General features: G+C 47.5%; 10 protein-coding genes across 10 annotated transcripts; 4 read left to right on the top strand and 6 right to left on the bottom strand.

The window, feature by feature from the left end:
* Positions 1-407: 407 nt before the first annotated feature.
* Positions 408-1,634, bottom strand: FOBCDRAFT_245345 (ribonuclease H-like domain-containing protein; the record flags this gene model as incomplete). The annotated part of the gene is made up of 2 exons (XM_031192826.3): positions 408-1,537; positions 1,607-1,634. The coding sequence occupies 2 exons, from the start codon at positions 1,632-1,634 to the stop codon at positions 408-410; spliced, it is 1,158 nt and encodes a 385-aa protein (XP_031031672.3).
* A 794-nt stretch (positions 1,635-2,428) lies between these two features.
* Positions 2,429-4,631, top strand: FOBCDRAFT_245344 (uncharacterized protein; the record flags this gene model as incomplete). The annotated part of the gene is made up of 4 exons (XM_059610677.1): positions 2,429-3,399; positions 3,452-4,042; positions 4,097-4,416; positions 4,606-4,631. The coding sequence occupies 4 exons, from the start codon at positions 2,429-2,431 to the stop codon at positions 4,629-4,631; spliced, it is 1,908 nt and encodes a 635-aa protein (XP_059466251.1).
* A 688-nt stretch (positions 4,632-5,319) lies between these two features.
* On the bottom strand, positions 5,320-6,395 carry FOBCDRAFT_324444 (uncharacterized protein; the record flags this gene model as incomplete). The annotated part of the gene is made up of 3 exons (XM_059612113.1): positions 6,042-6,395; positions 5,462-5,983; positions 5,320-5,411 (listed from the first exon to the last, which is right to left on the bottom strand). The coding sequence occupies exons 1-3, from the start codon at positions 6,358-6,360 to the stop codon at positions 5,320-5,322; spliced, it is 933 nt and encodes a 310-aa protein (XP_059466250.1). The 5' UTR covers positions 6,361-6,395.
* Positions 6,396-6,968: 573 nt separating this feature from the next.
* Positions 6,969-9,294, top strand: FOBCDRAFT_254180 (uncharacterized protein; the record flags this gene model as incomplete). Its single annotated transcript, XM_059611093.1, has 2 exons — positions 6,969-7,903; positions 8,323-9,294. 2 exons carry the CDS (start codon positions 6,969-6,971, stop codon positions 9,242-9,244), a joined length of 1,857 nt encoding a protein of 618 aa, XP_059466249.1. The 3' UTR covers positions 9,245-9,294.
* A 149-nt stretch (positions 9,295-9,443) lies between these two features.
* On the bottom strand, positions 9,444-10,369 carry FOBCDRAFT_170935 (ankyrin repeat-containing domain protein; the record flags this gene model as incomplete). The annotated part of the gene is made up of 1 exon (XM_031192821.3): positions 9,444-10,369. Exon 1 carries the CDS (start codon positions 10,118-10,120, stop codon positions 9,446-9,448), a length of 675 nt encoding a protein of 224 aa, XP_031031667.3. The 5' UTR covers positions 10,121-10,369.
* A 146-nt stretch (positions 10,370-10,515) lies between these two features.
* Positions 10,516-11,603, bottom strand: FOBCDRAFT_233765 (grpb/dephospho-CoA kinase). Its single transcript, XM_031192820.3, has one exon. It carries the CDS (start codon positions 11,469-11,471, stop codon positions 10,866-10,868), a length of 606 nt encoding a protein of 201 aa, XP_031031666.2. The 5' UTR covers positions 11,472-11,603; the 3' UTR covers positions 10,516-10,865.
* Positions 11,604-12,359: 756 nt separating this feature from the next.
* On the top strand, positions 12,360-13,137 carry FOBCDRAFT_245339 (kinase-like domain-containing protein; the record flags this gene model as incomplete). Its single annotated transcript, XM_059610676.1, has 3 exons — positions 12,360-12,603; positions 12,694-12,989; positions 13,045-13,137. 3 exons carry the CDS (start codon positions 12,360-12,362, stop codon positions 13,135-13,137), a joined length of 633 nt encoding a protein of 210 aa, XP_059466248.1.
* Positions 13,138-13,365: 228 nt separating this feature from the next.
* FOBCDRAFT_245338 (uncharacterized protein) lies at positions 13,366-15,184 on the bottom strand (the record flags this gene model as incomplete). The annotated part of the gene is made up of 4 exons (XM_059610675.1): positions 13,366-13,774; positions 13,865-14,628; positions 14,698-15,098; positions 15,154-15,184. 4 exons carry the CDS (start codon positions 15,182-15,184, stop codon positions 13,366-13,368), a joined length of 1,605 nt encoding a protein of 534 aa, XP_059466247.1.
* A 784-nt stretch (positions 15,185-15,968) lies between these two features.
* On the top strand, positions 15,969-22,350 carry FOBCDRAFT_192450 (ankyrin repeat-containing domain protein; the record flags this gene model as incomplete). Its single annotated transcript, XM_059608727.1, has 4 exons — positions 15,969-16,666; positions 16,716-17,309; positions 17,364-21,143; positions 21,192-22,350. Coding segments are annotated over 4 exons (6,231 nt in total), but the record flags the coding sequence as incomplete, so codon positions are not given.
* Positions 22,351-24,299, bottom strand: FOBCDRAFT_170929 (general substrate transporter). Its single transcript, XM_059608466.1, has 3 exons — positions 24,104-24,299; positions 23,525-24,050; positions 22,351-23,476 (listed from the first exon to the last, which is right to left on the bottom strand). The coding sequence occupies exons 1-3, from the start codon at positions 24,192-24,194 to the stop codon at positions 22,468-22,470; spliced, it is 1,626 nt and encodes a 541-aa protein (XP_059466245.1). The 5' UTR covers positions 24,195-24,299; the 3' UTR covers positions 22,351-22,467.
* Between the last annotated feature and the right edge of the window lie 1,279 nt (positions 24,300-25,578).

The following is a 25,578-nucleotide window of genomic DNA, read 5'->3' as shown; positions in this document are numbered from 1 at the left end:
GATTTATAAGACTCAACTATTCTTTATTATAGTTCTTTAAATATAACCCTAATGGAGGACGGTCTATACTTCGTTTATTGTAATAAAAAGCTACCTGTTGATCTCTGTAATATAGATAGGGAGATAGCATGGAACTATACTGTTGAGATGGGACAGCAGGGTTATAGCACAGATCTTTTTAACCAAGGCCAATGGGTTAGGGCGAAGGGGCAAATTCGTAGTATAGAAAAGGATATACAGTTTAGATGTATACCAACCCTACTAAGTAAGCCCTAGGCCGTTGTCTTTACCTTCGTTGGCAAACATCATCGCATATAACCACAACTACCGAAGAACTAAATCAAGCCTTTTAAACTAAAAAAGAAGACAGCAGTAGAAAATAGAGCAAAGATGCTTATCTCGCAATGCTAATCAGAAGAGGGAGGAGACTTTGGCCACATTTCCCACTCTATCACATCCTCCCATCGAAGGATCTCATCATCCTCGTTCTCACCATAATCATGATAATACCCACAATCCTCATACTCGTCGTCGGGAACAGGCGCTGAGTAATACATGTTCCTCCTTTTATTTCGCCTGCGCTCCGCTAGTTTCGCTTTTTCAGCCATGTGCTTCTTGCGTGCCCTCTTTGCCCATTGCTTTAACTTGTCAGGGTAACATATGCACCACAACGCAACCTCTCGTGCCGCCATAGCGTCTTCCAAAGCATCGTGAGTGTTGGAACCCTGTCGAATACGCAATTTCAACAAATCTGCACAGAGGGATTGAAGACTCCATCGACGACCAAAGGGAGTACCTGTTCCAAACACCGCTTCTGCTGTAAGAATAGCAGTATCGAAAATCTTTTCATGTGATACTCGTAGCCTATTTAAATCTTGCTGGAGAGATTGTCCAACCATTGCTGTCTCTGTGTTGATATGCTTGAGTAGCTCTTCTCGCGCTGCTTCCCAACCATAGAGAATTTGTCCTTGGGATGCAGCTATAGCGAGTGTCGCCGGCCTTATACCATGGATGTTGGTACGCCAGTCAATGATGGGCTCATGAGGTTTGACAAGAGAATTGATCAAAACTTCGCCAGTGAAAAAGTCGATCGCGCAGATGGATATGATTTCACTCTTACTATTTACGACTCCTGCCATTTCGCAATCTAGAGCGATTGCCTTTCTTTTGGGCTCGAGAGAGCTCGGGTAAGAAGCCATAATGGTTTGCTTCGTGATAGCGGCCTGTCTAGCGTTCTCACGAGTTTCCTTCCCCAAGACATAGCCCTCCTTTCTAAGGCGCTCAGAAGAATGGTATTTGAGAATGAGACTGTCGTATATAATTGCCATATCTAGTAGTGGTAATCTTTTGTAGTTTTGGTCTTGGAAGTGAAATTGGTGTGGAGGTTGAGGCGTTGAGACGGTTAACACTTGGTTTTGAGATGGCACAACCGCCGGTAACTTCCCATGTTTTGCTTCGTTATGCTGGGACAAGGCTTCTGTGCTGCAAAACCATCTGATGCAGTGCTCACAACACTGATTGCCATCATGGTCTGCATCTAAACAATGTTTCGCCAATTGGGAATGGGTTTCGAAAGGAGCAGAGCATACTTTACAGCATAGCTTACTATTCTTGTTGACTTTGACTTTGACCATTGTAGAAATGTTTGAAAAGAAGTGCTGAGTAAAATGAAAGAGGAGAAGTTGGAGGCGACATGAGTTATTTGTTTACGAGTTGCATGTTGGGCCTCAGCGTTTGGCAGGCCTCCTGAGTCAATTGTGTGTTGGCAGTGCGAATGCAGGATGGTGGCGCGATCACGCGATCCAGGCAATGCACCTCGGCCGAGTTGCGTAGCCAAGTCCGCATCTGTAGTAACACGAATCGGGGCCTATTGGTTGATTTGACTGATGTATTCGTATCTATGTGAAAGATTACAGACTTGCAGGCATGTCCCTTAATAAAGAGAAGGTCAGGTAGTGGGCTGGCATCGTGAAATAAATAGATGTCAACGACCAAGCAGGAAGGTGACAGCTATCGGTTACACAAAGGTTCATCAGTCTAATCCATCCATGGAAATGTAAGATGAGCGCTATAATAAGTGTTATCTAATGCGGGGTTTGAAATGCATCCTCAAACTGAACCAACAAGCTCCGCCATGTCTTGACAATCTACTTTTTCAAGGGCCCGCTATGCATGCAGGAGGCCGACCTCTCTGTCATCCAGTCAGGTTTATCCGGCTGCAGTGGCCAGAATATTGCCACATACATGAGACGTAGGACTTGACCATCAGCACATTTGGAAGAGGCCTTCACTTGTGACGTTGGTCTCCTCTTGACGATAAGAAGGGGGCTCTTCCCGTGGATTCCACTCATTTTGACCCTCTTACCATTCCTACCACCAAAACTCCCAGCCTTCTGCATCCTGCAAATCACTTTTCGTCATCTTAAATATGTCATCCTTCCAAAAAATTCAATCAGACATTCAGGCTAGTCAAACTCAGCTGCCGCATTCTATCCATGCCATTGCCAAGCACATCCCGAGGCTCTCGGAGCTTTCTTGGTTTGGGTGCAATGATGAACTCTCGGAACCAAGTATATCTGCAGAGTGCATAACTGATATTCTTGCCAACAATTTCAATCAAATGCATCAGCAAATCGAAGACCTGCAAGGCACGATAAACGATCTTTTAGACGAAAACAAGGCCCTAAAGGTTCAGATGTCGACAAAGATTGAAGAATCAATATCCCTGCTACAGAAAATCTGCAAAATGAATATTGATATACAAACAAGTCTTAACGAAAAAAGGGCAATGGCAGATGAAGTTGACAAGCTGCGAGCGCAGATTGCCGGGCGTCCGCCAGGAATGCTTGAGACAACCCAAAGAGGCATCATCATCAGCAAACTACTATCTAGATCAGAGTCTATATACGAGAATTACAATGCAATCCAAGAGGAGGGATTACCTAATTCCAAAATTGAGAATGCTGCGTCTGATTTAAAGAGTCCTTTGGACAGTATCCTCAGTGCTGATGAGGCTCGAAGGCTGTTTCATTCCTTTCAAGATTGGTTTGACGAGCAAGATCTGGATTCAATATCATTGCGCCGTTGCTCAGTTTGTCGCAAGATGAGGTTCGAACAAGCCACGCCCAATATTTCATACCCTTTAGTCGACGAATTTTCCACAAGTCTCCGACGGCCTATCACCTGTAGGACTTCTGTCTGCTTGGTCTGCTATCTTGAATCTGTTCTCAAGTCTATACAGGGACTACCTGAAACTTGGTGGGAAATGTCGGGGTTAACAGTTCTGATACCATGTCCGTGCGGTGCCTGTTCGGCTGATATCGCTATCCAGGATCGTGGGACTTTACAGAGACTACTTAGACTCACGAAAGTCCAGGATGCAGACGAAAAACTGAGAATGTAGGCATATACAGAGTGACCTGGCTTCAAATTGTTAACCTTCCCCAAATAGATATGATACAGCACAGCATCTTGTGTCAGTACTAACCAGCCTTGATCCGCAGCCAACTTTAGAAGCACGTCAAGTAGCCAAGCGCCTACATCAACACCTTACTTCGAATGGTATCATGAAACCACTGTTTGATCTTGCGATCTCAGAACTACATACTCTGGAAGAGGGTGTACCACACGACGTGAACTCCAGCCTCGTTCAGCTCCTCGAGCTGAATGGCACTGACGAGGTATTGCGTGTCCCCATCTTCACACAGCTTCTGCAACGAGAACAGTCTCCGGTTGAATGTTCTATCTGCACTGAACCTGTCTATGATCTAATTGGCGAAGCCTTGAGCAAATGGGATACCATTTGCAGTGATTACGATGGGGACTGGAAGTGGAAGGTTCTTCCTTTCCCTCTCAAGCTTGAACAGAGGTGCTCTCATACTGTTGGCTTCTGCACGGAGTGCTTAGAGAACTACATTGAAGCCCAGCTTGATCAACATGGAAGAGCTGGATGCCATCTACTTACTTGCCCTTCTTCCGATTGCGGTCGGCGACTTGAATACGACGAGGTGAAACTATATGCGCGACAAGAGACATTTTCGAAGTAAGTACTTTTTCTAGTATTTATCAGCAAAACGAGATTCTAATACGCTTAAAGATACGATGAATACTTGAAACTAAAGGCTTTAAGCAAGTTGCCTTCTTTTCGATGGTGTCTTGCTGAAAACTGTTCCTATGGTCAGATACATGACCTAATCGAGAGTAACCACGTCTCATGCGAGGAATGTGGCTACGAGATGTGCTTTGAGCACCAAATGAAATGGCATAATGATTTGACCTGCGAAGAGTTTGATAGCATGGAGGAGAATGGAGACCCTCGGTTCCGTGAAACTCGAGACTGGGTAAATGCCAACACCAAGCAGTGCCCTTCATGCGGAGTCAATACACAGAAAGGCCCAGGTTGCTTTCACATGACTTGTGAGTTACATCGCCAGAAGTCCCACTTGATTTGTTCTGACTTCAATGACAGGTACGCTATGTCGCCATGAGTTCTGCTGGGAATGTCTTGCGAGCTGGAGCGATATCATGCCGAGATCGGGACAGTACAATCAATCAGCTCATCGAGATGGCTGTTACTTCAGGTCCAGTGATCGACAACCTACACAGGTTACTGGGGAGCGTGTACCTATTAGGTAATGGGTCAGGTATATATCAAGTCTGGAACACTGAGACTTAGGTACACTCATTTCTCAGAGGTGAAAAGCTCATCATGCTTTATACTATGTTAAGGTCTGTTAAATATTTGCGTATACCTAGGACTAAATCGCTATTATCAGACATTCTCAGTCCAGGCATGACTGTAATCACTATTAGTCCACAGCCTCCATTTATCGGCAATCAGGAAAACCCTGGATCCACAGGGATGGGATTGCGTTAGATCTGAGGTTTATGTGTATTTTTTAATATTGAGATCCTATATCGCCCTTTCGAGCTTGTAGGTGCCTAAAGTTTAGTTCTCCGGGCTCATCATGTATCATCCCAATCCATGGCATTTCACCAACCATTTTTCGCGCAGTTTCCCAAGAGAGATCTGGTTCAACAGAAGATCTCCATACTGAAGATGATATCGAGCTCGATGTTTCGATAGTAGAGATATACCCCATCAACATCAGCCAAAGAAGCAATGGCATGTAGGAATTTTGTTCTTGTTTCATAGTCAAATAGCACTCCTCAAGCTGTAAGGTAAATAGTGGTAGATGAGATTTCCGCACCGGACTACGCGAGAGTGTGGATAAAAAGGCAAGCATGCCAAGTCGCAGAGCTTCGGATACGACAGGGAGATGACCGGCTCCCAGACCGATCAACAGAGTTTGACTCGTGCTAACCTGAGACTGGAAGTCCAACCAATTGAGAATCCTTTTCGACTTTGACGATCGATATCGGTTCGCATGATTTGACAAAGCTTGCAATGTCTGATAGCAACTCATCAACGCGGGATGCACCATCAACCAGGGCAAAATACTTGACAGGCAAACGACACTGGCAGGTTGTTGGCAGTATGAATAGTCGAAAGGAAAGTACAGTGGCCGACCCGTCGCCAACGACATCCTAAGATCGACCTGCTGGATCTTGAACAATAGTTTAGAGTCCAACGGCACCGGCTTTGTCTCACGCAATTCCAACAACCTCGTCAGTCCGTCAAGGTGTGTTGAAACAGCATCGAAATCTCGAAACGACTCAGCTGCAAAGAGCAGAATCAATATGGTAAGTATGGTGGAGTAGGATTGTTGCGCTGAAGCATTGCGAAGACTGCTGTTCAAAGACGAGAGGATGGTGCAGAGTAATCGCTGCGATCGAAGTGATAGCTTGGTTCCAGAACATAAATCATCCACGGCATATGTAGCCAGGAATATCGACTCTAGCAGAGTCTTGTTCTCGTTCAGTAAGGCCAAGTCGTCGGTCACTCTGTGTCCTTGGACGTCTGTGTTCTCGAGGTATATCTCAAGAGGATATGCCGCATCGAGCAAGGCATTGTACTTGACGACTACAATCTCCCGTTAGTACTGACGACCGACTCTGTGATGCGGATCTACAATACATACCTAATCGCAGTACAGTAGATGGCAAGCGAGATGAGTCAAAGCCAAGCTCATCAGTTCGGACCTGTAGTGACTTTACAAGGGGCCCGCAACTTGTTAATTGATAAGAAGACGTAATCTCTAGGAGTTCGGTACTCTTCCCGAGACTTTTAGTTGCGGCGACTGTCTCGGATGCCTTACGCGCCTTTCTTCTGGATCGGCGCGAGCCTTGGCGAACATTGACGCCCTTCATGCACCGACTCCGAATCGAGACTCGACTACCGGGTTCGAGTGGGCGCCCATGGCCATCAACGGTCAGAAACATAAACTCAGTGGCTGCCATTGGATCAGATGATTGCCGATGATGAGTGAGTGATGCTGACCGTTCCGAAAAAGGGTCTCAATCTGGCCCAAATCTCGCATCCGCTAAGCCTCAATCCTTCACGATGGACCCAGGCTTGCATTAATCAGCTGGACTCCACCACCTTGACCAGACTGATACCTCAATTGGGCTTAGCATGATTATCGGGAACTGTTAACCCGCCTCCACTCAATTCGGATTTTAGAATGCTTCGAGCTAACGCAGATCTTATCTTCTGTACTAACCGCGTTGGGACAGCAATCTGGTTGTTTATCCAGGTCGATCCGAAAACTTCGGAGGAGTATGTGAGGCATTACCACAAGACACAGAAGCTAAAGCAAAAGTCTGATAACGCGCATTAGTAAAGCACGTTCTAGATGCGAAGGCCACATCGTTATCCGAGCTGGGTTATGTGGCACGTCGATCATGACAAAATGGGTATACGGGAAACGCGGACTCCATCTAAACATTTAAACCAAAGGGCTACTTATAAAGGGAAAGCTGTGTCTGCTGAGATGGATATCATAAAAATTCATGATTGCTCTACTTTAAGCTTCTTCCTTCATAAAGAAACCTTCTGAATGTTCACCATGGCTAATCAGTTACATCCCTTCCAAAGTGCATCTTCACAGATGCCTGCGCTTACCCTATCCCCTGGCCAACTTTTCATTCAATCCCAACTTTGCACCAAACCAGAGTATCCACCCAAGGATCTCGACCTCGCCGGCCGAACAGCCATTATCACTGGAGCAAATAATGGCATTGGTTTCGCATGTACCAAACTCCTCCTTCAACATAAGTTGAGCCATCTCATCATCGCCGTTCGTTCTGAAGAGAAGGGCAGCGCTGCTGCTGAGCAACTCCGTCGCACGTTACCTTCTAGCAGTCCTCAGATTGATGTCTGGAAGCTTGATATGGCAAGTTATAGCTCGATTGAAGACTTTTCAAAGCGTTGTGAGACTCTGCCAAGGATAGACTTTGTCTTTCTCAACGCTGGTATGGGCGGTACAACCTTTAACCTGAATAAGGCCACGGGCCATGAGGAGACTATGCAGGTTAACTTCTTGTCTACCATGTACCTTTCTGTTCTTCTCTTGCCGGTACTCACGAGCAAGGCTCCAGCCCCGAAGCCAAGCCGACTCACAATTGTCAGCTCTGGAACGGCCATGCACTGCGAATTGCCCGAAGCCAAAGCAGACCATATCATATCTGCTCTCGATTTAGAAGCCAACTTTGATGGCATGGGGCACTATGCCAAGTCCAAGCTCCTCGGTCAACTCTTCATCGACAGACTATCTCAACACGTTGACCCAAGCAATGTTGTCATTAACCTTGTTGACCCAGGCTTGACCAAGGGCACAGGACTGATGGATAAAAGCTCTGGTCTCATGAAGATCGTTATGGCCATGGGAACTAGGGTAGTCGGTCGTACACAGGAGCAAGCTGCCTCAGCCTACGTTGATGCAGCGATTGTCAAGCGAGAGGAATCACATGGGTCGTATATCATGGACTGGAAGATCTGCCCGTAAGTACTTAGGCAACGCATTTTCCTACAGTCGCTAACAGATCCTAGATTCGGCTCATACTACTACACTGAAGAGGGCAAAAGTGTTCAGGATAGAATATGGATGGAGGTGATGGATGAATTCGCGTTTGGTCGTATAGAAGAGATTATAGGTTCTTTAACGAGATAGACTACTCAGTGGTACAATGTAGACGGGGACCTTTAATTATTTTCGGACTCGGATTCGGGATAACATGTAATGTGAGACAAGCATGGAAAATCTCCTTTTGCAGACGATTATGCGACAACATAAGCACTAGTGATCCGCTTGCATGAAAGCGGCACAGTATCAACTCTTATCATCTATCACACCTTTTCCGTATAAATAATGTTGATTTGCTCTTTTTTGTAAATTTTGACTAGTCTATCATACCATAAAGTATTATATCACGTTCGCCGCCCCCCCGCACTTTATCTGACAGGCCATCTCCTCATCTCATCTTCATCATGAACAAAGTCATATCCGGCTCCAACGCTCTGGTAGTCGGCGGCACCAGCGGCATTGGCTACGCAATAGCCAAACGTCTAGCAACATCTTCCAATTACCAGTTCTCATCAATCACTATCCTCGGCCGGACAAAGCCGCAGGTCATGCCAGCTGAGAAAGTCTCCTTCCGCTCCGTTGACGCAACGTCCATGCACGCTTTGAAAGAATTTGCGCAAGAGTTTCGAAGCAATAGCCAGAACACTCCTCTTGACCTTCTCGTGATGACGCAGGGAATCATGTCATTCGCTGGACGGACGGAAACACCTGAGGGGATTGACAGGAAGATGGCGTTGCACTACTACGGTCGTCAGCTCTTGATTAGAGAACTCAGCCCCATTCTTAGCCATAATGCGAAAGTTCTTCTCGTTCTGGACGGACTCAACGGTAGTCCTGAGAAGCTGAACTGGGATGATCTCGACCTCAAAGAAACCTTCAGCCTCGCTCACGCGGCAAACCACTGCATCTGCATGAATGACACAATGATACAATATCACGCGCTTCAAAACCAAGGTTCCAAACAGTTCTTCGCGCACGGCTATCCTGGAGTTGTAAACACAGCAACACCGAAGAACTCAGCTTGGTATTTCCGAGCGGTGTCAAAGATTGCTTCGAGATTGGTTGGTCTGCAGCCTGAGCAGTGTGCTGAAAGACAACTTGATGGACTTTACAAAGCTGCGGATGAGTTGCAATCAAGGGATATGTCCTGGGCTTGCATCGATAACCATGGAAAGGTGATTGGAGGGAAAAAAGAGTGGAGTGAGGAGGAGAGAAGGAAGATTGCTGACCATACTTGGGCTCTTGTTGATCGGACATGAGACATAAGAAGCGATGGGTAGAACACTTTAATGAGAATGATATGTTCAAGCGATTCCATATTCAGATACTCACAATTCACTCAAAATACATCGAGACCTCGAGAACTGGTGAGATCTGGTTGATCTGAACTTTTCTACTTCTTACGCCGCCCCCATCTCGCGCAGTACCTTCTCAACAGCCTTGCCCTCACAATCAACCGCTTAATCTAAAGGTGTCTCTGAAGACTTTGCTTTCGCATGAATGTCTGCTCCCGCATCGATCAAAAGCTTTGCCTTCGTACCCGAATCGCGTCCGCTTCTGAGAGAAGGGTTCCCCGCTACAATATGCAGAACCGTCTCGCCATCATTGTTGGCCGCGTTGAAATTTGCTCCGCTCTCGATTATAATCTGCATTGATGCAGTTTCTCCCCATGCTGCAGCACAATGGAGAGCTGTTGCTCCTTCGTCGTTGGTTGCCTCAAGGTCAATCCCCCCTTTGACCAAGTCTCGCACTAGTTCAGATGAGCTCTGCGCAGCGCGATGCAGAAGTGTATCACCGCCTTCGCCTTTGAGGTGGATATATGCTCCATGATCGATAAGAAACTTGACGCATTCTGGTCCGTCGCTAATTGCATGATGCAGCACCGGATCCCCATTGTTATTTACGGCGTTAACGTCAGCGCCGGCGTCAAGAAGAGCTTTAACAATCCCGATATGCTCGTGGGATGCAGCAATATGCAAAGCCGTGTTTCCATAGCAGTCCTTTGCCGAGACATCCGCCCCAGCGTCTATGAGGAGCTCTGCGATTTGTGTCTCCCCAAATAATGACACGACATGGAGAGGCGTTTCTTCATCGATATTGCGGCTCTCAACATTCGCTCCCGCCTTCAAAAGCATTTCGGTGATCCTCACATTGCCACCGGCAGACGTGTTGTGTAAAGGCGTGACGCCATCATAGCTTTTTGCAGAGACGTTTGAGCCAGCGTCAATGAGTAGCTGCACGCTCTTTTCGTCGCCGAATTGAACAGCATAGTGAAGCGGTGTGAAGTCGCGAGGTGTTTGCGTTGCCGATACATCAGCATTGTCTTGTAGGAGCTCTTCTAGTCGTTGGTTGTTTTGGTGAAAAGCTGCTTGGTGCAGAGTTGTAATTTCTGCGGGATCGCCGCCTGGAGCGTGGCATGGACAGGTCTGCATCAGTGAAGCAGACATTATGAATAGTTGAGAAATGCTGCTGGGTGAGTTCAAGTCGGCTCAGGGAATCTGTTACATATATGAAAAGTGTTTCATGAAACGTGAACTTCCAGTTGGAGCTATCAGGCAGCAAGTCGGCCATTGTCCTTTTGAGGTCGTGGACCAAGCTGAAGCTAGCTGAAACCTAGGCTCGAATTGGAAGGTATCACAAGAACTTCACGGCAACATCCGTCCAGCATGCTTCAACTTGAGCTCGATCTTAAGATAATGAGTTCATGACAACTCGCTGGTAGTATCTTCAAGCGTTTGCAAAGTGGTACTGCCAAACTCTTGAATTCCTTTTGGAGGGATCACCAAATCAGCTCTTGTAACCTTTTTGATCTCGCCTAATATTCAATTGCTTTCTCGCCTGCAATCCATCATTAGTCCCAGAGCAAGATGCTGGCATGCGCTACAGGTATCCCAAATCCTTAAACGCCCTCTGCAGAATCTCACGAATGACGTTCTGCTTCCTATTATTATACTCCATAACATCCTCCCCGTTCTCAGCACTCGCCTTCGCAGCCTCCCTCTTGATATTCTCATAAGCTTTCCTATCGTCCTCATTCTTCCTCAGCCAATCTGCAAAGATCTTGTGTCTCACCACCTCGGGGCATCCAGGACCCCAAACATGCAGATTCGTCGGCACGGGTTCGTAGTCGCAGAAGAAGCGGTGTCCATGCCACTCGGGTTCTCTTACAAGAAAATGGAAGCCAGCATTCTCAAGTGCATTTGCGTAGGACGCTTCGTCGTTGATGTCTTTGACGGTTAGGTCAATGTCGATTACAGCTTTTGCTGGCAGACCTGGGATGCTGGTAGAGCCAACGTGGTTGATGGACACTGCTGTATCGCCGATGGCGGATTCGATGCGCGCTTTTGCACGGGCGAAATGCTCTGGCCATTTTGGATCGGGTTCAACAATGGCGATAGGTTGTTTGTGTTTGCGAAATGCAATCCTGTCGATGAGGGAAGGATCAAAGTCGTATTCCTTTAGTAGTTCTTCAATTGTTGGTGTCATGATGAGATATGAGAAGGGAAAATGGCCGTATATTCTATTGACGCCTTTCTGCAGTGTATATAGAGAGAGACAACGCGAGGCGAGGCACGAGTTAGCGCAGGTTATAAATGGTGTTGGAGGTTCAGATTCACTGCAATTTTGCTGGTCAGGCTGTATTAGGTCAGTCGTTTTCCCCGCACCCAACAAGCCTTCCCCATTTGTCGTGGCTCGGTGACTCATTCACCGACGGTTTCCGGGATAAGCTGCCGTGGATCACTAATGCGACTGGTCTACGTTGTTTATTCCTTGTGATGCCGAAACCGACCTTGAACTTGATTGAATTCCCCTTTGGGATCGAGCATACGTTATGAGATACTCATGCATAGTGATCAGGAATGACAAGAGGTCACATTCGAAGCCAGGAGATTGGGAATATTACCATGCCCATAATAGACTTCCTCATCTTCACATACCCATAAGGTATCATTCACCGTCAGTGGACTCTTGAGAATGTCGAAACTTTGCATCCCAGAGTTATCGGGTGACCCAATCCCCGCAAAAATCAGCAGAGCGCTGCCAAATGTAATCCTAGCCTATTACTAACGTGTCAGATATGCATTGATGGCCAAGGATGTCGAAGGACTTTTGCAATGCTTATGTGTCCAGACAGGTAAGCAACCCCACTCTTCAATGCAGTGAAGCCGGCCTTGTTGCGGATTGCAAATTACAATCATCATGCCTTCAAGTGCAGACAAAGTGAACGGCATCATATAATCGAACGAGCCGTTGCCGCTCACGGTCGATGAGCTTACGAAGCACTGGTTCACTTGGATTCTCAACAAGCATGTCCAAAATGTTGAAGTCATCGAGACGATCCATGGAACGGCATCCGAAATCTGAATCAAATTAATGTTCGAGAATGATACCGATGACAGCGCCAGTAATGTTTGCGTCAAAGGCGGTTTCAATCCCGACAATCGAGAGTCTCTGCCTTTCCTCTACGCCATCTACCGGCTTGAAGCTGAGTTCTACTACTACCTTGCCCCAAGGCTCAAGATCCCTCTTCCACCGGTATCGTATGCTGGCACAGATACTGTGAATGGACAGGGCATTGTTGTAATGAACGATCTCAAAGCTCAGGGCTACACATTTGGTAGCCCCCTTGAGACATGGCCAGTTGAGAGGGCGAGGATGAGTGTCGAGCAGTTAGCTACCCTCCATGCCAGCACCTGGGGGGATACAGGTGAAGGGATTCCCTCTGTGAGCGAAACTGTTTCAATCAGAGATGCAGTCGTGGGATTGTTGGCGCCAGAAGAATGGGACAAACGATTTGCTCCAGGTGCGAGACCTCCAGTTCCTAAGCTTATGGAGGATCGGGAGCGCATGACGGCGGCTTTCAAGGCTCTTTGGGCATCAGACTCCAAAATGAAGTGCATCGTTCATGGTGATGCACACATTGGAAACACGTTCATATCACCCACTGGAGAACCTGGCTTCCTTGACTGGCAGGCCAGTCACGCTGCTTCAGCCTTGCATGATGTTGCTTACCTTCATCGGCGGCTCAATGTTAATTCGAGATCGCCGCGCTCATGAGAAAGACCTCTTGCAGTCTTACCTCAGCGCCCTGAAGCACACGGGCGGCCCGAAACGTGGGATTGAGGATGTTTTGGAAGAGTATCGACGATAGATCTTTCACGGATTTGCGTGGGCGCTTGCTGGACCGCTGATGCAGAGCCGCGAAATTGTCGATGCCATGGTGGAACGACACTGCGCGGCGATTGTAGATCACAAGAGTATAGAATTACTCGAGGGCCAGGAGGTATAAAAGGAGCTAATAATGTGGCATAAGAATAAAATACTATTTACAACAAAGGCGGATTACCAAAGGTCCATTTGATTCCGTAACGCAACGTAATCACCACCACCGGGCAGACATGTCTCGAATTGAGTTGGTGCCACAATGAACTCCCCCTTGATCCTCATGATGACTATCCCAGTCATCGATAAACTTGATCTTCATCCCAACCTTGGCATACGTGTCGCTAATTACCTTAGCAAGGACATCCTTACCCTCGACAACTGGACCCCATGGGTTAGGTGCAACGCAAGTGTTATAACTAGTAAGAACGAGGTTGTTTATGATAGTAGGGTAGAATGCCCCGACTTCGAGTTTCGAGCCATCACCTTCAGAGGAGTCTTCTCTATTGAACAAAGCTGGAATGCGAATGATGTCCTCATCAGCAAGTCCAATTTCCCGCCTCAGAATCTTGATGTTGCCGTCGATTCGCTGAGCGCACTCTTTGTTCAGCTTCATAAACCCCATACTGCCCAATAATTGGGTGATGGTAGGTATCTCGTAGTCAATATCGTCCTTGCGTGAAATGGCGGGGAGCGATCCATGCCCGGCCTTTTGCTCGTCTTCAAGAAGCTTGATAGCTAATCGAGGATCACTGATGACTGCAACCCAACCTCGCTTGTTCTTAGTGGGAATGAACTGGAGGAACTCATCGACATGACCGACTGAGAGCCAGGCAGTATCGAGCAGAAGGGGCTTCTGTGTCTCTTGAGCTTCAAGGTAAGAAAGAATATGGTGCTTTTCGGTGTCATCCTTGCCATGGACGAGACGCCCAGCTGGCCAGCTCTTGCCCTTGAAGGTGTAGGGAGGAATGGCTTCGATGTTGCCACCGGCATCGATATTAGAGGCGTTTTTACCGAGATGCTGGACTGCACCAACTCCAGCCTTTCGGAAATACAGAAAGAGTTGTCTACCACCCTCTCGCTCATCGCCGGGACACCGAATCATGATCCGGATAGATACTGTTCCATTCGGACCAGGCATGCTTGCGTAGCCTGGCTCAACAAAGTCTTGGACCCATTTGCCACTTCTTTCGTTGAATAGGTACAGATCTTTCTTCAAGCCAGCAGCCTTGACAATTGAGGCGAGGATGTTGGTGAAGTAGACAAGATAAGGGTTGTCGTTGTCCTGGCTGGCGAGGACTTGTTCGACCTTTTGGAGATGATGGTGCGTGAGCACGGGTGCAACACGTAACATGATCGTGTCAGATGACTTGGTATCTCCGACTTGAACGGTGAAGCGAACAGTGACACGTCCATCCCAAACGTCGGGACGTCTGGTATCACGAGCATCAATGCCAAGGTCAAGACCAGCTTGCAGCTCCTGTTGAGAGAAAGTATGGTTGTTGTCGATGTAAACCCAGTCCTTGCCCTGCTTCTGGAAGATACGTACGAACTTTCGCTGTGTCGCATCGGGAACTGTAACGGTACCGTTTGCGTTTTCGAAGAGGGTTGTGATGGGGACGGTCTTGAGGGGTGCAAGATATTCGGGGGATCTCTGGGTGTTGTCAGAAGCATCGTTGCAATCGTCAAGCTCCTTGTTGCACTCGTCAAGCTCCTCGTTGCTGGCCGCCTGATAAGTGAGAGCATGAACCGTGAGAGCGTGCTTGGAGCAGCGTCGACCCGTATCGCCAATGTTGGGGAGGAAAATGGCACCGGACTTTTCAGTCCATCGCGTCTTGCCATTCGTGTCCGAAAAGCCGTCGAGGTCGACTTGTCCGTCGCGGTTGGTATCAGCACGTATGTCGGCTTTGATACGAGGATCCGAAGGGCAAGATAAAGCTAATGGAAAGCCTGAGGAGCAGGTGGTCAGAGACGGGTCTGCAGAATTGTTCGGTGGGGTTCATACCACAAAGTGCCAGAAGGTGAAGACAGCGCATTGCGGCAGTGGGTGGGAGGGGTGTACAGGCGAAGTGAGAATAAAAATAACTGATAAAGCTTGTAGCGTTTGAGCAAGAGGGTTGATGCTGGTGATGACCCTGATGATGACCCTGATACTGAGAGGGCTGATGATGGTGATGATGTTCAGGTTAGAAATGACAATCAAACAGTCGCAGTTGTTATGTATCTATCGGAAGGTCATTGCTTGGTTGGCAATAGCTCCTGCTTTGGGAACCGTCCCCGTTGTGTACAGAGGAAGTGGAAGATGATTGCTCTTGCTTCGACGCGATTGGACACCCCGTAAGAGATATTGACTCTAACCGACACGAATTAACAACCGTTGATGCTGGGGTCACGAATTGTTAATAAATGCTTAACTAGTTGGTTTGTGAAGTACAGATTACGATTTGTCCTCGTAATATCGGACTAGAAGCCTCGTTTTTACGAGCACATTAGATAGGGATGGCTTCATCAATGTCATCTTTTGTCTCCGTCAAATGACCTGATGATGCTCAACTCTCGCCAGGTGGTTCTCAAGAGCGAGGTATCTTCAGACCTTCAATCACTCTCTCCTCTGCTGCACTTGGTCATGATCCCTGTCAAGCTGTCAGATCTGTGGGGTGAAATGGTAGACATGATATGATTGGATTATCTAATCACCAGCTTCGCCACTCTGATCCATCTGTTCAAGAAACAGCTGACTGCAGCTTATTTTTCAAATACCCCTCAAATATTATTCACGATCACTATTTCCGCGGTTATCTTACACGTCACGGCTCAAAGATGGCTGAGGCCGTTGGTTTAGCCGCTAGTATCGCTGGTCTTGTGCAACTTACAGGGTCTGTCTTTAAACAAGTGACCAAGTTCTGCAAGGAAGCCAAAGATGCTCCGTCAAAAGCCCAAGAACTTGCCAGCCAGACAAGAGATCTCGCTGGAATTTTTGAAAACCTGAGATTGTTGGCTTCGGCATTGGAAGACCGAGACTCGAATTCGGCGCTCAAACCACAGCATCTTGAGTCGTGTGAGAAGACGTTGAAGGAGATCAATAGCAAGCTTCACAAAGCACTGTCTGACTTTGATGGTGGCAAGTCAGCGAGACGTTTTGTTCGAAGATTAAAATGGCCATTCTCACTACAGGAAACGAAAGATTTGGTGGCTGATCTCGCGAATCATCGCGCCAATCTTCACTTGGCACTCTCCGCAGACAGTATGGACGCTTTGATGAAGAGTCTGGCTAAGCAGGATGAAATCCATAACATGATCGAAAGGAGGATCAGTTTTGAGACTCGAGTTGAGCTTAACAAGAGACGCAAAGAGGTCATGAACTTCTTTCTACGCGTGAATCCTCAGGACTATCTCGATGTTAGCCGCGAGCTGCGACATGAAGCTACTGGGTCTTGGCTTACTAGCGACGATTCTACGTTTGAAAAGTGGAAGAATGGATCAAACTCGAAATTGTGGCTTAGCGGAATTCCAGGTAAGTTACAATGCTTCATCAGGTTGTAGGTCTACTAACCTCTTTCCAGGCAGCGGAAAGACTGTTCTGTGTGGACTTGTCATTGAGACTGTTCTTGAGCAGAGTGACGATCTTACAGCAGTCTGCTTTGCGTTCTGCGACTATAAGAACCCAGACTCTTGCCTGCCTGAAAACATTCTGGCAGCCCTTGCAGTCCAGCTTGGTCTCCAAGGTGAAGAAGCCTTTGATCTGCTCGAAGAATACTTCGACATGCTCCATCCGGATGACAAGCTCCCCACACAGCCAAGGCTGGACGATCTTGTTGAACTTGTTGGATGCATATCCGAAATCTATGAAAAAGTCTTTATTGTAGTCGATGGGATAGACGAATGCGGCGATCAGGTAGCTCGTATGACCCGGTCACTGAGGGCTGTAGTGGAAGGATCTGAGACCATCAGCTCTGCATTGTTCAGCCGCAAAGAGGAGGAGATCCGCGAGCAACTTTCTGAGGAGTTTGAACACATTGAGGTCTCAGCTCATGTGAAAGACCTGAAAGACTACACGCTTGCAGAAGTCAGTAGGCGTAAAGTCCTGAAAAACATCGAAAGAACGAATCCCGATCTCTACAAGGATATACTCCATGCTTTGGTTCACGGAGCTCAAGGAATGTGAGTCGCTTTCATGAATTCAGAAGTCCGGGGAGCTGATTAGTCGTTTCCTAGGTTTCGATGGGTCGCTTGTCAGATTGATCATATTTGCAATCTTCCCAATAATAAAGCCCGAAGAAAGGCTCTCAGCGAACTGCCCCCAACCCTGAACGAGACATATGATCGAGTTCTTCAGAGAGTCATGCAATGCCCACCTCAAACACAAGACTGCATTCGAAGAGCTCTCCAGTGGACAGCACTAGGATCACCGAAGATGAATATCGCCAGCTTATGCGAAGCAGTCTCATTTCAGGAGGGTATGGATGTCTTTGAAGCCGACGATATTATCGAACCAGAAATCATCTCCCGTAACTGTGGCTGCCTGCTACGCAAGTCTCTGGATGGTAATTACTTTGAGTTTGCCCACTTTACCGTCTTGGAATACTTGGAACGGACTGAAGTTGGTGATTTTCAGTACTCTGAAGTCACTGCTTATCAATCATTCGTGCAAGCTTCAATTGGCTATCTGTTGCTTCCGCACTTCGATCGGGTGCCGACTATCATTGATACAGTCGAGGAAGCCTACGCTAAAGAGAGGAATCAAAAGCACCCGTTCTACAAGTTCGCCACGTATACGCCTCTCGGAGTACAAGGAAGCACAAGTACCTATCCCATGCACTTAAAGGTCATGGAAGAAGAACCCGTTCTGGAACTTCTCAAGCGCCTCTTCGATATCCACAAGACCGGCAACTTTAGAGCATGGGCTCATACAGTGCTGTCTGGGGGACAGAACGAACTGTCGACTATGCATCAACTTTCCAACGGCCCCCTTCACTTCGCGGTGTTAATACTAAGCCCCAAGTTGTGTCAGTTCCTTATTGACAGTGGCGTTGACGTAAATGTTGTGCGAGATAACTCTACCCCATTGGCCATGACTATCGCTCTGAAAGATGAAGGGTTTCTCGGTGGAAAGATGAAAGATCCTCAGGTTATCGACTGTATGATTCGCACAATTAATGTTCTACTGGATAACGGCGCTGATACTGCATTTCCCATCATGGGCCATAGCTGCATGGCTTATGCCATTGATTCATTGGACAGCCATTATCTTCTTCAATTCATCCGTCCAACGTCTGCCGTACCGGAGGATGCAGTCACGGCCTTTTCAAATTTCGAGTGGAAAGGTGAATCTGATGACTTGGTGCTCAAGGCTATTCTTAAGTTAGCTGTTGGGGAAGAAGCTTGTCCTCAGTGGCAACCGCTGGCATCGACTGCGCTCTCTTTCTCTCGTGGACGTGGGCTCAAGTTGCCGAGCATGGCTCCCAGTTCTACGTCTTACAATTATAGCGACCTGGAGTACCGGCAAGCACTTGAGATTGCTTCCAGATTTGGACTGGTCGAAGAACTGTCGACACTCATCTCAGATCCACGTTATGGCAGCGCTATTGTTAAGCCGACCGATTTCGAGCTGCTGAGCGCCGCAACAAGAAGCACATCGGCCAACAAGGGCAAGATAATCGAGATGCTTCTTGAGTCTGGCATTGATCCAAATGTCTGTAGTACTGCTGGACAGAATTGTCTGCACATCAGTTGTGAGTCAAACAGTGCAGATGTAGCCTCAGTTCTTCTTTCTCGAGGAGTGAATCCCGGATCTAAAGACGAAAATGGCCAGACCTCGTGGCACGCGGCCTGCTATAATGGACACGAAGAGGTCATAACCTTACTTCAGAAAGAAGATGGAAACGTCTCGGAGAATCTCGCCACTTTAGACAAGGATGGTCGAACACCCTTCTCTGCTGCCCTTTACAAAGGTCATATCAAGCCAGCGCTGGCGCTATTGGAGATCCTACCAGGCGAGGCCAATTACTACGTGTCAAAGAGCCCAACAATGCAGGATGTAGCAATCACTGGTTCCTTAGAGCTTTTGACTGCATTGCGAGATAAGAGAATTGCAGACTTCGAGATTTCCAGCTCAGAATCAACGCCTATGCACCACCTGTATGCTACATGCACTCCAGAGTTTGCTCGATGTTTAACCGAATTCTACGATCCCTTTTGCGCTGACAGTGCAGGGAAGTTCCCATTCCAACTGTTCTTCGAGCGCTGGCTCGCCCACAACGTTCCTGAAAATTTGGACAAGACGATACCCTTGGATCCCGAAATGCTGAAGATTCTCATCCCAAAGGACCATGAGTTTTCAAACGCTGGGGAAGTGAAGCACGCCTGGCAACTTGTTTGTGCTGGCCTGGGGGTGGAGGAGATCTGCTGCAAAGTTGATATCTTCGTCCCCGGTGAATGCTATTATTATTTCTCTAGAGATCTGGCAACACTCTTCAATCACGGCGTTCTTTCTTCGTATGAGAGTACAAGGAAGATATCTGGCTTAGTTCCACTATTCGGATCCCTGAAGTATTGGACAAGATATCATTTCTGCTCAACATCGATTCTCGCTCTTTTATCTCAAGTCATGGACTCTTCAAAATTTAATATTTCGCTTCAGGCTGTCGACGATAGCTACCTTTTCTTCAACTTAGCTATGTCGAGGGCCAGTCCAGAAGTTATAGTTAAGCTCATTGATCTCGGTGTTGACCTTCATCGACGGGTCCCTGAGGATATGTCAAGCAGCCCAACGTCACTATTTGAGACAGCGTGTGGGGAAGCAAATATCGAAACATTCAAGGCCATTCTGGAGAATGTTACTTCTCAAAGTATCAACGCTGTTGGCCTGACTGGCCAAAGCCCACTCGAGCTGGTTGTCAAAGGCTCAAGCCTAGATAAGACATCCCTGATCAAAGCACTAGACGAAAAGGGACTAGTTCACTCAACTATCGCCCCTGCAACACCCTTGATCATTGAGGCTGCAAAACAAAACGACTTATCACTGGTAAAGTGCCTATCGGATATTGGACACGACCCCTTTGCTGTTGACTCTCATGGCTGGGGAATCCCCCAATGGGCCATCACCAACCGCCAGCTTGATATACTCAAGTGGATAGTCGAAAAGTCTTCTAGTACTTCCCAATGGCAGCTTGCTCCATGTGCCACATGGACAAGCACGGACGAGGCAAAGACAAGGAAACAGATACTTGACCACGAAGTCAGTTTACTACACTTTTCAGCTGACTTACCGGATTTCCTATCATACTTCTTCGACAATCACTTCTTTGATATCAATATCAGCACTCCCTACGGAAGAACTGTGCTTCACTATGCAGCGATGAGGGGGTCTATGGCTTGCTGTCTGATGTTGTTAGATCAGGGGATAAATCTCTCTGCTCAAGATCATGAAGGGAAGCTTGCAGTCGATTATGCGCTGGAGACTGGTTTCAACGAGCTTGCCTCGTTGTTACTAGCGTCAGGCTCTCCCCTTCCCCGAGGCCAGGTTGCAGCCACAGGAGATATGATAAAGGATTTGACATCCAATGAAGGACTAAAGCTTGCGCGAAGACGAGTATTTGAAGATTCCATTATGAATGGCAATCTTGAGCAGTGCAAAATTGCTGTCAGTCAAGGGTGTTTGATTAACCAGCCTTTGCCAAGTTGTCACTCCTGTCCACCTATCTTCACCGCTATAAGAGCTCAGAAACCCGTAATCGTCAATTGGCTACTCGACGAGGGTGCAAGCACAAACAGCTGTTTCTGCAAACGCCACACAACACTGAACCTATTCTCTCATGCCGTCATTGCCATGGATTCATCATCCTTTATTGAGAAATTGCTATCAACTGCTTTGAAGTCGCGATCAATCACGCACCTACAACTTGTGGGCGCCATTTGCCAGACTATTGGCAAAAACAACTTGAATGTCCTGAAGCTCATAATGAGTCAGTTCAGAGAGAATATCAACGAATATTAGTAAGTCGAGCCTGTTCAGGTATGATCAAAGTGTAGTAACATAGCCAGCAACGCATGGAATGGTGGGCTTGATTCTACCCTTGACGGTGATACAGCTGAACAGTTCAAATCAGCTCTTATCAATTGCCACAATCCGGTCGGATTTTTAAATAGAACACCACTGCAAGCTGCTGCATCAGTTGGAAATGCCGAGATGGTAAAGTTCTTGATACATCAGGGCGCTAATGTGCATGCTTTTGATCAGCGTCACGATACACCTTTGATCATCGCCGCCGGCAATAACCATGTCCTTGTTGTGAGAGAGCTATTACGACACAATGCCTTTGTTGAAACTAGGAACATGTATGGTAACACTGCTATGTCATTGGCTGTTTTCATGGGCCATTTGGACACAGTAAAAATCCTGGCAGAAGAGCGGCCATCTTCGCTACAGTATAGGAGCATAGAGGGGTCGAATTTGCTTTGTAGGGCAGCGCAGGGAAGTTCATCACTGGCGACTTTCAAGTACCTTCTGTCAAAAGGGCTTAATATCCACTATGAGAGCGATGACGGAATACCTATGCTTGCTTTCCCTTTGCTTCAAGGCAAATATGTCGACTATCTATCTCATTCCCGGTGGCTCGATGGACCTTTACCTGCTCATCCACCAAATCCAGACAGCATTCTCAACGGCGCCATCACATTCTGCACAACGAGCCAGATCAAGCGTTTATATAAGTCTTTACCACCCCAGGATGCGGGTGTTCTGTTAAACATGAGGAGCAGATACCAAGGGTCACCGCTTTGTTTAGCGGTATGCAGATTCGATGCGAATACGACCAGTCTCTTGGTAGACCTTGGAGCGGACGTGAATAGGGTGGGCTCATGGTTTGGAACACCACTTATGTGTGCCATTTCTATCGGGAATTTTGAACTGGTCAAGTTGCTTGTCCGACGAGGCGCCTGTCTGGAATACACTGATGAGAATGGGGACATGGTCAGTGGAGTAAAAAGTAGTCTGCCTTATCCGGAAATCACTCGGTGGCTACTGGTTGGAAGGTTTCAAGACCAGAAGAAGCTGAGAGACCATGCTTTTAATGGCGAGTGCGTTATAAGGCCATGGAGTGGCAAAAGGCAGTACTCGACAATACTGAAAGGCTCTTATGGCCGTCGGCGGGAAGAGTCGACTCTTGATTACTGTATCAGGCTTGCGGGGTTGAGAAGGATGATGAGAGGCGAAGCAGTCTTTGCCGCTTTCGTATAAAACTAGAATTGTTTATTTTGAAAGTTACTACCTTGTCACGGATTTGGAAGAAGTTGTAACTTGTTTGCTAGACAAGTCTCTCTAGGCCTGTTCTAGCTGGCTCACCTCCACCTCTCGCTTCATCTCAGCCTTCTCATCCCTCGCCAGGATGGCTTCATTATCAGGCGCCAGCTTGTTTCCATAGCGACCAATCTTGTACCAAGGCAGAGAGAACAGTTCATCAGTACTCTCAAGTGATCGTCCAGCCATCTCGGGAACAAATGCCCAGACCCAGATGAGACCAAGGATACAAACAGCAGCGCAGAAGAAGAAGAATCCACTGCTTGTCATGTGAAGCAGCATGAGTGGAACAGCCTTGGTGTTACCGTACTGATTCGCAAAGTGGAGACACATGGTGATGGAACTACCCAGGGCACGAAGGCGGAGGGGCCAGATCTCAGCGTTGACGAGGTATTGGAACGAGTTCCATCCCATGGTCCAGCCAACACCTGAGATGTACAGCATTGCGATTGCACCAACACCAGCATGCTTCTGGGTGCTGGTCAAGGTTCCATCTTCGAGTGTCTTGGTACCAACGATGGCGAGGAAGATGGCGATGTACAAGACTGAGATAGTCTGAAGAGTAATGCCAGCATATAGCGATCGACGTCGGCCGATGAAGTCGACCAGGAAGAAAGCGCATGCATAGGCAGAGACCAGCTTGACAACACCGAGAATGCAAGTAGCGAAGAGCTTCTCAGACTGGCCAGACTTTCCGAGGACACCAAAGAACTCAGCGGCATAGATAGTGATAGCGCTAGCTCCTGACCATTGACCAAGGAGCTGGGCCATGAAACCGAGCATAAAGCGGTATCGGTTGGCAGGGATTGTAAGAAGCTCTCGAATCTTACCCCAGCGGGAGACACCGAGGATTGCCTCTTGCTCACGCTCGAGTTGCTCGCGGATGCCGTACAACTCGGCTTGAACGAAAGGATGGTCTTCTGGAAGTTGTCGAAGTTTGCAGAGAGCTTTGGTACTCTCTTCATTTCGGCCCTTCATGGTGAGCCAGCGAGGGGTCTCGGGGACGGTGAACGAAAGGATCAGAAGTAGTCTGTCAAAGGTTAGTCGATGAACTTAATAGTGAGGGAAGTATACATGCCCTGAGAAGCCAATGTGGCATGTTTGGGGGGCAACCCATTGGTAACGAGATGAGTCAGGCATGTTGATTGAAGCGCCCCAGTTGCTGAAGTACGCAACCATGACACCGAGGTAAACAGAGCCAGCAAAGATATTGGTGAGCATACCACGCACAGCTCGTGGCGCCGTCTCAGCAAGGTATGTCGGACCAACAACGACAGTCATGCCAATACCCAGGCCGGCAATAAAGCGTCCAGCCAGGACCTGTCCCACGCTTCCATGGCTGGTAACAACAATGATGAACCCGACAAGCCAAAGCAAGCAAAGGAACTGGAGCGACCGAACACGACCGATCTTATCGCAGAGGAAGAATGCAAGGAGAGAACCGGCGATGGAACCGATTTGAACCATGCTGGTGATATTGGACTCGACTTGGGCTTGATGTTCTTCTGATCCGTGATCGAGACCGAATTCTTCTTGGAAGCTTTTTAGCGTGACCATGCCTCCGACGAGGCCTTCGTCAAGTCCACGACTGGCACCTAAAACACCTTTCAAAGAAGTTAGCAACTGTCGAATGAGTGACTGCGGTGAGATTACGAACCGAATACAAAGGTACTCCAGTATAAACGCCAGTTCATAACCTCGCTAGGCGTATCCGCCATAGCGGCTCTGTTTCCAAGCGTGAACTTCATCTTGGCGGTATTCTCAACGATATCCTACTCGACACAAAGGTACAGAACATCAAAACTCGTCAATGAGAAAGAAGCATTGTATTTATGGTTAAGAAATATTGGGGATCGTCTCTACAGCCAGCGGGGAAATACGGAGGCTTCTCCACGGTCTAGTGGTACTCTCCGCACCCTCCATACGGATATTTCGTGCCGATTGCGGGGAATTCGCCACTTTATTTCTCCTCATTCCAACGGCACCACCGCGGAGATACCTATTTTAGTTGCCCGATGAACTTGCCCGTCCAATGAGGGGCTTGTTGTGACTGCTAGTGTTTCCCCGCATCTTACTGTGAGGACGTGGAGGTTTCCATGATGGCTTCGAGAAGCAACTCGGGACTTGCCATTGCATCTGTTTATAGAGAAGGAGGCTGTGGAAAATGATAATATGCTTAAAATATCATAGATCTTGTATTGAACATTTTCAACATGGAAGGTAATACAGCTCCTGTTAAATGCCTCTACCCCAAATCATCGTGACCTTTCACGCTTCTTCGCGTGGTCAGCAAAAGATCAACACGGATATCCGGCACATGGAAAGTGGATAGTGGAGTACAAACCGCCCGCAAACCCAAAGGTTCCCTGCTGCAAGAGCGAGATTGAAGGGACAGACCGATAATTCTAACCAATGGATTGTAATTAATTACTGTCTGCTTCTCGGCGTTACATCTGCTCGTGCGAGAATACTCCGAGTTCACCCTGTGGACGCCGTGATGTGGGAAAGAATTCTACCAAGACGTGTAAGCGAGGTTCATGAATGAGTAATGGTCGAGCTATGCTTCTATTTAAGCTTCCCCAGTGTCGAATGTCTGGCCATTGTGATGGTTAAGTTGGTTTGTATTGCGAGATTCCTTGTCCGTTTGGAGGTTTACTCGAGCTTCGTGCATGACTTCGTAATTGATAGCTATAGAGGTGACCAGTTAATTAAGAATGACAAAATTTTATTCCGTCGAGAATCATGGACGCCGAGACAGACTTATTCTTTGGTCGATTCGATAGGTACAGGGTAAGCAACAAACATTGCGGTCGCCAACAACTCGCGCCATCATGATCTGGGCTCTAGGTCTGTTGAAGAGTATCGAGGACGTTGTTCGTTTATTTGAACAAGAAGTGTTTGATGCTTTATGTAAGCTCAAACCAAGGCTATCAATAACCTGTTGAGCGTCAGTGGAGTATGAGGGAGGCAATCCCATATGCAAATGTTAGATTGACAAGTTGATGATTATAACCGCCACATTCTGGCCACAAAATCGTCGGCAAAAGCGCATCCGAAAAACCTCAGACTCCTAGTATACAGTATTGATCTTGGCCCCAAGCCAGTTCGGTTGTTATAAGAACGTGAAGCATC

Source organism: Fusarium oxysporum, chromosome XI (assembly GCF_013085055.1).
Source record: "Fusarium oxysporum Fo47 chromosome XI, complete sequence".
In the NCBI taxonomy this organism is placed as follows: domain Eukaryota; kingdom Fungi; phylum Ascomycota; class Sordariomycetes; order Hypocreales; family Nectriaceae; genus Fusarium; species Fusarium oxysporum.
This window is presented reverse-complemented; position numbering and strand designations above follow the sequence as displayed.

Bases quoted from the DNA above. Each gene is read 5' to 3' on its own strand.
- FOBCDRAFT_233765 (XM_031192820.3), bottom strand. From the start codon at position 11,471: ATGACACCAACAATTGAAGAACTACTAAAGGAATACGACTTTGATCCT.
- FOBCDRAFT_170929 (XM_059608466.1), bottom strand. From the start codon at position 24,194: ATGAAGTTCACGCTTGGAAACAGAGCCGCTATGGCGGATACGCCTAGC. The intron at 24,051-24,103 runs GTTCGTAATCTC...CTTCTTTGAAAG, and splicing joins CTGGAGTACCTTTGTATTCG to GTGTTTTAGGTGCCAGTCGT. The intron at 23,477-23,524 runs GCATGTATACTT...AACCTTTGACAG, and splicing joins TGCCACATTGGCTTCTCAGG to ACTACTTCTGATCCTTTCGT.